Here is a 9,332-nt window from a genome sequence, read left to right as displayed (position 1 = left end):
GAACAGTGGTCTTCTCACCACCGGGCTTCCCCGCCACCTCTTCACTATCTGACTCCGAGTCAGATAGAACCACCGGACCAGCCGTGGAGGCCTTCTCCTTCCCTTTCCCGCCGGCAGCAGCTTTCTTCTTCCGCACCAATGGAGGAGCATCTGAGGATTCCTCAGAAGAAGACAGGTCAAGAATTCCAACAGCGGGTACAGCGTTAAGGGGTTGAGGAAAGAATATCGCCTTACCTGGCCGCCGGTGGCTCAGGATCTCGTGGCCCAGCGGATAGACCTCCACAAACCGATCCGCTGTTTGCTCCAGGATGGGCAACTCGCCCTCGTCCAAAGCACGAGTACCCATCCGCGCGGGACCGTCGGCTTCCCGCGGAAACAGAAGCGACTCCAAATCATTTCCCTCTGAAAGAAAAGAAACAGTTAGAAGACAAACTCGTATCAAAAAGAAAGACAAGACATACCATAGGGAATAGAGTTCAAACCGTATTCGAGAAGGATGGGAACCTGAGACGCATCCTTCCACACCCGGCTCATCCCTAACATGACCATCCCGGACTCCGCAAACCGGTAAACCGGAGATTGGATCCGGGATATCTTCGAAAACCATTCCGCCTCCTGGTAATTGGGGGCGTGAAGGCTCGGTATCGCTTGGCCATTTTTAAACTTCATGGCTAGGGGGATGGCGCGGGCAGAAATGTAGAAGAATTCCTGCTTCCACGCGCGAAGACTGCGCTCGGTGTCGCAAATCTTCAGACCCTTAATACGGGTCGTCAGGGTGTACCACCCTTGGATGCACCTCCAGGTATAGAAGGTCATCAGGCGGTCCACATGGGGCTCGATGCCCAAAATCCGGCACACCCACTCAAAATGGCGAATCTTGGCGATCGCCATGGGGTGCAGCTCGGTCAAATGGACACCGTGCCTCTCAAGGACACGGTAAACAAATTTTGTCAATGGGAATCTAAGATTCCCATAGACAAAAAATGCAGCATAAACCCCGATCTTGCCACTGGGGGCATCGTACACGGTCTGGTGGGATTCAGGAAACTCAGGCTCGAGATGATCGAGCATGAACTTCCTGACAACATACCGGTACTGATCGCCGGGCAGAGCACACTGGCACTCACCAGCAGTACCCCTGTCGTCAGCTATAGCTTCAGCATCACGAGAGGACATTTTTGCAGAAAGAAGAGTGATTTCGGGAAAATGCTTGCCTGAAAAAGGGGAGTATTTGCCGGAAATCACTAAGAAGAAGAAGAAGAGTGAAAAGTGTGAATTGCAAATAACCCTCTCCCCCTTTATATAGTAATCGCAATTAATGCGGTGAATTTAATGCGGAGGAGAGAGAAATCAAAGGTGCAATGAAACTATGACACGTGGCAAAAAGCAAGCTGGCAACAGCTGTTGAAAGGACGTGTGCCAGTAATTTCGCGGCCACGCGCCCGAAAAATCATGCCCACGCGCCTGAAAAAGCGTCTGGAATGACCATGTTCTGTCACGTCACCATAACTTCCTGCACGTTCTGACACAGTCAGAAGAAACCGTCGCACGACGTTTCAGAGGTTTGGACTGTTCTTATCTTTTCACCAACTCTTCGAATTTCAAAATTCAAAATTCGAAAATATTAAAAAGCGGGAAAATACCCCTTACCTTGGCAAACAAGTAACCATAAGCCGGGTGCGGGTACAGTGTTAAGGCAAAACCCTTCACATACCTAGCACCCGCAGGGAATTGAAGCCAAGTACCTTGGCAAACAAGTAACCATAAGACGGATGCGGGTACAGTGTAAAGGCAAAACCCTTCACATGCCTAGCACCCGCAGGGAACTGAAGCCAAGTAAACCTTGGTGAACAAGTAACCGTAAGACGGATGCGGGTACAGTGTAAAGGCAAAACCCTTCACATACCTAGCACCCGCAGGGAACTGAAGCCAAGAAAATCTTGGCGAACAAGTAACCGTAAGACGGCCGCGGGTACAGTGTTAAGGCAAAACCCTTCACATACCTAGCACCCGCAGGGAATTGAAGCCAAGTATTCCTCGGCAACCAAGTAACTACAAGACGGGTGCGGGTACAGTGTAAAGGCAAAACCCTCCACATACCTAGCACCCGCAGGGAATTGACGCCAGGAATACCTTGGAAGTAAAGTAACCGTAAGACGAGCGCAGGTACAGTGTCAAGGCAAAACCCTTCACATACCTAGCGCTCCGCTGGGAATTGAAACCAAGAAGGATCTTCTTGGCAATGCTTGCGGAAACGGAAATAACATCCCCGCATAGCGGGAACGTCGAGAACTACGTTGTTTGAAGCTCCAGGATGGAATTGGTGGTCTTAACATAATTGATCACTATGTTCAAAACTACCAAAACCTCATGGAAAATCCATACAACTGGGACTCAATGCTCCTGACTTGCAAGGAGGTTACAGACCTACCCGCATCATACCCAAAGACCAAGCAGGAAACTCGGGCATTTCTGCAAGTGACAAGGACTTCCGCGGAAAGAATCCCCATGGAAAACCTTACAAAACCCTTTTCAAAACCCTTTGCTCAAGTCCAAAAGTTCACCTCACTTTATTAAACACGCATGAGAAGAACATTGGACTGGGGGGACTTGAAGAGGTAGGTCCCAGCAGAGCCCAGTTGGTCCCGCAAGACTCACCTTAAACAGGGACGTCTGCGCAGAAACCAACTGGATCCGCAGGACCAACCATGCTCAGAGACGTGACGTCCTTACGCGCAGTACGCAAGCTGTTCCCGCAGGAAATGCCTCCCATGGTGAAGGACTCCGCCTGTTCCCGCAGCCTCGGATACAAGCCATGAGGGAAGGCCACCCGCGCAGCATGGCTACACGCACTAGGTACTTAGCTCTCGATCATTCAGTGTCACCTGAAGGAATGAGCAAAGCCGGGAGCAATCCCGCACAGAGGCGGGAGGGGGAATACTCCCGCCCAAATAAGCCAGTCTGTATACTGAAGGACCTTTTACTGTACCTGACGAAGTATGGGCGAAAGATCTGATCAGAGATACGACAGCTCACTGATACAGTATGGCGAGCAACATGCTCCTGTACTGTATCACTATTAGCCGCTGCCTACTCACCAACTACTGTCATACCACGAGCGTAGCCGGCAGTTGGTGGAAAGGGAATAGTATACAGCAGGCCTGGTCACTATCAGCCGCTGCCTACTCACCAACTACCAGCAGGGCACGTGCGTAGGCTACTGTTGATGAACAGGAACACTGTTGCAGCCGGCCATACCTCCTTGGAAACCTACCTTCGGCTATAAATACCCCAAATGGTATGATCATCTCAACATATCTTATCACATTATCATCATAATATACCTGATATCTGCTCTAGCAATCTCTTAATATACTTTTATATTTAAAGAGCAATCTAGTCTGATTCTCACGCCGGAGGGTGGTCACAAGGAGGAACCCCCCCCCTTCTCAGTGACGAGCTCACGGTGTCTGTTTTGCAGGTTATCAGAAGAACCATCTTCCAAGGGTCTAACCCCTCGTGGGAAACATCTCTCCAACCCCCAGGTTACCAGTAATCTGACCGGGGTCCGGTTAGTGTTTCTTCACAAATCAAAAGTACTTTTATATATATATATATATATATATATATAAAAGAGCTTTTAACTAACCTAGAGATAACAACGTAAAATAAGTAAAAGATAAGCTCCAGCCAACAAAAGAGATGAACGCCAAACAAGCCGATAACTCAAATCAATTAAACAAAAAGATAATTAAAATAAAAATAAAATGCTCTTTCTTTAGAATTTTTCATCAATTTCGAGTCGATTAAATTAATCACACATCAAGTTCTACGTTATAGTTAAAACGACTCTAATCATACTGCTTGAATAATATGTTTGAATGCCTATATGTACAATATGGTTTGATTTTCTATTATCTATAATTGGTCTGGTTCGGTTAATTAAGTTATGCTATACATCATAACCATAACTTTTGGTTAATCAGTTATGGCTTAATCGAACCATCGGTTGATTGTTCAGTTTGGTTAATGATCTAGCATCCCAGCTCGTAACAAAGGGAAAATGTGACATTCATATACCTTAGAAATATATATCAAACAAACAAAAGGAAATAAAAAAAAATAAATCAAACCGTGCAAACCTTTACTCACTTAGGCGTCCCAACATTACATTTTATTTCGTTTTTACACAAAATACATGAACCCAAATCACCTGCTCTTATTAATAACATGATTGTTTCAAGCAAGCTTAATCCAAGCAAGGGGTAAAAAAGTAAATGTTATCCAACCGATCATTACTCGGAGAATTACCACCAAACACCAACAACCCATCTTTCCCATCCAACTTAGCCACCCGAAACGCACACCACCCTCGTGGACACAGTGGTCCCCACCACCCGAACCATAAGTTTCGGTCAAAGCTAAAATCCGAGCCGAATTCGAATTTGGTTATTTTCGGCTTGGTTTTGTTTATGACTAAATAAACTCAAAACCGAATAACTCAAAAACCGAAACATGCCTATTTACTAAGAAGACAACCAATGGATCGATGAAGGTAATTTTTTTTTTTGAACGGCATCAATGAAGGTAGTCTATGTTTAAAAAGAAACCCTATTAAACCTTCATCTTAATATCTTAAAATCATCAGCTTTAAAATGTCTACGATTATTTCAGGTATGCTTCAACAAACCCTATCCTGATAGAAAAAAAGAGAGGGCCCACCCCCTCCTTTAATGTAGAAGGGGAAAGATAATTTAACTCAAACCACTTTGAGTGCGCCCGGGTCAGTTTTACTCCGGTTTTGAGCCCTAACCAACACCAAAACCGAAATTTTCAGTCAGGCAAGTTTAACATCCTAGTCCTACATATTGAACATGTTATTTGTGAGCATGAAATCATCATGTGTATCAGGATCCTTGGTACACTAGTTGAAAATCTCATCCAATGCTGCAAGAATGGTCCAAAGCATAAATGATTAAAGTTGTTCTTCATGATGGAGTAGTATCCCTATAATCAATTATTAGTGACTTTAATAATGTACAACAAGCCATCTGCAGGTTCCAAATCAACATATCATTAACCTTAACACATGTGGATAAATATAATTTTCATATTAGTTGCTTTTTAATGAAGTATTAAGCCTAACAACAAATTTGATACGGTAACGAAAGCAATCAAATGACTCAAGAATTCTCTAGGTTACCAAAAACTTCAATAAGCACCAAACAAACTGATGAAACATATTAAACTAAAAGATAACTAGAATAGAAAATTATTCAAAATTACAATGCTCATGCATCAGAATTTTTCATCAGCTTCCACTCGATTAACTAATCACACATCGGGCTCTAAGTAATAACTTAAAACGGTTCTAATCATACTGCTTGAATAATATGTTTGAATGTATGTGCGTATAATATTGTTCAATTAGCTGTATGTATAATCGATTCAGTTGATTGAATTGTGTCATACGTCATAACCATAACTTTCGCTTAATCGGTTATGACCTAACTGACCCATAGTTAATTTCAAACCAAACGAAATTCAAAAAATGTAAATCAAACCGTGCAAGCCTCGTCTCAAATCTTTATTTCCGTTTAGGAATCCAAACATCACATTTTATTTCTTTTTTACACAAAATACATGAACCCAAATCACTTGCTCTTGTTAATTATCAAACATGACTGTTACCAGCAAGCTTAATCCAAGCAAGGGGTAAAAAAGTAAATGTCGTCCAACCGATCATTACTCGGAGAATTACCACCAAACACCAACAACACGTCTTTCCCATCCAGCCTCCCACCCGAAAACGCACACCACCCTCGTGGACCCGGGTGGTCCCCACCGCCCGAACCATCCTCCACCCTGGTCCACTCAAACGTCTCCGTGTCCAGCACATACACCTCGTGTGTGAACCTCCCCGCACCCAAATGACCCAAATCACTAGGGTCCACTTCACCACCACACACAAATATGTACTTCCCAACACCAACACTTGAAAACACACTTCTAGGTGTCGGTTTCTCACCCGTCGTCTCGACCTGGATCCATTTCTCGGTTTCCGTGTCAAAATAATGCACGTCATCGACCTCCATACCCGCAAAACCATACACCACCCAGATTTTCTCTCCAACCGCAGTGAGCCCGGGCCCACCTCTACCTTTGAGATTATCTCCAGGTAAAGGAAACTTAGCCCATGTTTTGTCAACAACATTAAAAGCCCATAAATCATTAAGTCGGCCCGCAACACCGCACCCACCAAAAACATACATGTGCCGATCATCAGTGGTTACCGAGTGGTAGCTACGGTGAGCTGGCCCGGTGTCCCCAGAAGACAATAGGGTCCACTTGTTTGTACAGGTGTCGAAAGAATAGAGCTCGTTGAGCTCAGCGTGTGTTGCGTCTCGACCGCCAAACACGTATATGGTGTGACCAATAGAAGCCATGGTCACACCGACTCGTGGAGGCGGGATATCACCGGTTACCTCAGCTACGGACCACGTTAGCTCGTTTAGGTCAAAGACGTAGAGTGAGCTGTCCACAGGGACTCGGGGCTTGAACTCGCCACCAAAGGCGTAAGCTTTGTCTCCAACAAAAGTGATTGCATGTGAGCTTCTTGCACCAGGACCAGATCCTTTTTGGTTCAACTGCAAATAATAATATTTTGCAGTTAGTTAATACGGTTTATTTGGTAAAATCTAAAATCATGAATCAGTGATCATTGATTGACATAATTAACATCCAATGATGAACAAAGCGGACAACAATTATGGTTGTGACGAATTTGATAATGCTTTAGCTTGAATTCAAGAACACCATTAACTGATCCCTAAATAACCACTTTCATGTCAACAAATGTTGCAGCCTGCTTCTATTGGGGAACAAAGTGTAACCTAACTAGGGCTGTAAGTGAACTGATCGTTTGACAAACTGTTCGGCAGGAAGTTCGTTTATGTATGTTTGTTTAATAAATGAACTAACATGAACAAGGAATTTCGTTCGACTAACTAAATGAACAAACACAAACATTGGCATTTGTGTTCATGAACGCTTGATAATGTATTTGTTGCCATCTGTTTATGTTCGTTAATTTTTGTTTCTTTATGTATGTTCATTAAAGATTTTTAATAAATATTTTAGGCTTTTCTAATCTTATTATATAGATTTAGGCAAAATTATCAACCATAAAACAAAATACAAAAATTAATTTATATGCAAATTATCCCCCGTATTACGGGGTTGTTTTACATTATTAGTTTCTAATATTTATATATTTTTTAGGATTTTACTTTTATTTATTGTAAGTAATTTATATTATAGCATTTTCATATCAAATATTTGATGAGATTAATTTTTAATATAATGAGATGTTACCGTTTAAGAGCTATCTGGGTTTGGTGAGACCCATGCCCATGAATTCAGGTCAAATGCATGAGAAGCCTTCATTTACAAATAAAGCAATCTGGTGGCTTGAGAGAATTTAGAGAGGTTTCTTTTATGAAAAAAGAGAAATAACTATGTCTCTATACCGACTGAACCATACGGGGTTATTTTACGTTATTTGCTTCTAATATATATACTTTTTGTATTTTAATTTTATTTATTGTAAGGAAGTTAATAATATACTTAGGTTCGATGAGTAAAGAGTTCGTAAATAAATAAGATGTTATAACCCGGTTTAAAAGCTTGGCCCGCTTATTTTTTTACTATAAAATTGTTTTTAATTATAAAGCATATCGTTTTTTTAATTGAATATTAATTTTTAGTGTATCCCTATTTTATAGGATTTTCATATCAAAAATTTGTTGGGATTAATTTTTAATATAATGAGATGTTATAACACGTTTTAAGGGTTATTAGGGCTTGGTGAGACCCATACCCATGAATTCAGGTCAAATGAATGAGAAGCCTCTACTTACAAATAAAGCAATCTGGTGGCTTGAGTAAATGTAGAGAGCAACCAGAAACTAAAGGTTTCGTTTATATATATTTAAGACTAACATATGAATATCAATGTTAAAAAACACCAACACTAACTTGGTAGTTGGATCGAACTGAGTTAGCCAAATTATATAAATGATTGTTTGTGTTCGTGAGCCATGAATGAAAAGAACAAGAGACTTAGTTGGGTTCGTTCACTTGTCCGATGACAAACATGAACAAGGCCTTGCTTGACCCTGAACAACCAAACCCTAACATAATTTATAATTTACTTAAAACCCTGCCTTCTGTTTAACTCAGAAGCAGACCAGTATTAAGGAATTGGAACAATAATAACTGGTCAATTTCATGAGCTGCAAGTCCGTAAGTTACATATTATCAAATGTTTATTAGATCAAACAACTAAGATGTCAATCAATCAATCAATCAATCATACCCAGTAAAATCCCACCGACAGCAAAGCTATAGGTAGGGTCTGGGGAGGGTGGGATGTAGACACACCGTACCTCTATCCAAAGGAATAAAGAGGTGGCTTCCAGAGAGACCCTCGGCTCTAAGTACATGTGTATGAAGCAAAATAAAGGAAATCAAAGTTTAACAGTTATATAAAAACTACTACTAATTATAATAATATTAATAATAAGGTCACAGTTTAACAGCAATATAAAAGCTAATAATAATAATAATAATAATAATAATAATAATAATAATAATATATGTAAGGGAAATACCATTATGGTATGTGACCTAAATAAGTTAAGTCTATTCAATTCTCTCTAACAATCCTTAACTTTAATTATAGGTGACAATTAACCAAATAAGATGCAATTAACCAAATAGGTGACAATTATATGATGAAGAAGAAGCTGACCTTAAGCCATTTGCCTTGCGTTACAGCCATTGTTGTTCAACTACTGAGAACACTCTCCTGCTTATTATTATATAAGAGCTAGTGGCCAGTTGTTATATAGAAAACCATTTTCTATCTAAATTAATCGCTAGTAGGTTACATCTACACTAAATTAATATAGTGCGGGTCACATCTAAGGTAAGCGGGACGTGTGTTATTAAGTTGATAAAGGGCCTTAACCCCACCATGTGGCTGCTCACTAGAGTTATAAATTCTAACAGGTTAACTCAACCAAAACCGGTTACAAACTGATAATAAAAAACTAGTTAGACCATTCATTATGGGCGTTTAAGGGGGTTGAAGGGACGGTTTTGGTTTTGAACACCGCAAAGGGGCGCTATTGTAGGGGCACTCGAGGGGGGGGTTCACTTTTCATGCACGCATACATATATATGTGTGTGTATATATATGAAATAAATAATGGGCCGGTAAAGGGGCTTTAAACCAGAGTGGAGCGTTATGGAGAAGCGCTCCGAAGCCC

General features: G+C 41.4%; 1 protein-coding gene across 1 annotated transcript; it reads right to left on the bottom strand.

Annotated features, from left to right (window-relative positions):
* Nucleotides 1–5,578: 5,578 nt before the first annotated feature.
* Nucleotides 5,579–8,842, bottom strand: LOC143584034 (thiohydroximate-O-sulfate sulfur/sulfate-lyase (nitrile-forming) NSP5-like). The gene is made up of 2 exons (XM_077066185.1): nucleotides 8,813–8,842; nucleotides 5,579–6,647 (listed from the first exon to the last, which is right to left on the bottom strand). The coding sequence occupies exons 1-2, from the start codon at nucleotides 8,840–8,842 to the stop codon at nucleotides 5,700–5,702; spliced, it is 978 nt and encodes a 325-aa protein (XP_076922300.1). The 3' UTR covers nucleotides 5,579–5,699.
* Between the last annotated feature and the right edge of the window lie 490 nt (nucleotides 8,843–9,332).

Source organism: Bidens hawaiensis, unplaced genomic scaffold (genome assembly GCF_021521415.1).
Source record: "Bidens hawaiensis isolate Kalapana, Puna unplaced genomic scaffold, B.hawaiensis_p1.1 tig00032774_1, whole genome shotgun sequence".
NCBI classification, from domain to species: domain Eukaryota; kingdom Viridiplantae; phylum Streptophyta; class Magnoliopsida; order Asterales; family Asteraceae; genus Bidens; species Bidens hawaiensis.
Note: the sequence above shows the minus strand (reverse complement) of the source record. Positions and strands in the feature narration are given on the sequence as shown.

What these genes read in the sequence shown, in the direction of transcription:
- LOC143584034 (XM_077066185.1), bottom strand. Translation starts at nt 8,842, where the DNA reads ATGGCTGTAACGCAAGGCAAATGGCTTAAG. An exon ending in CGCAAGGCAAATGGCTTAAG is followed by an intron (nt 6,648 to 8,812) that starts GTCAGCTTCTTC and finishes TATTATTTGCAG; the next exon opens with TTGAACCAAAAAGGATCTGG.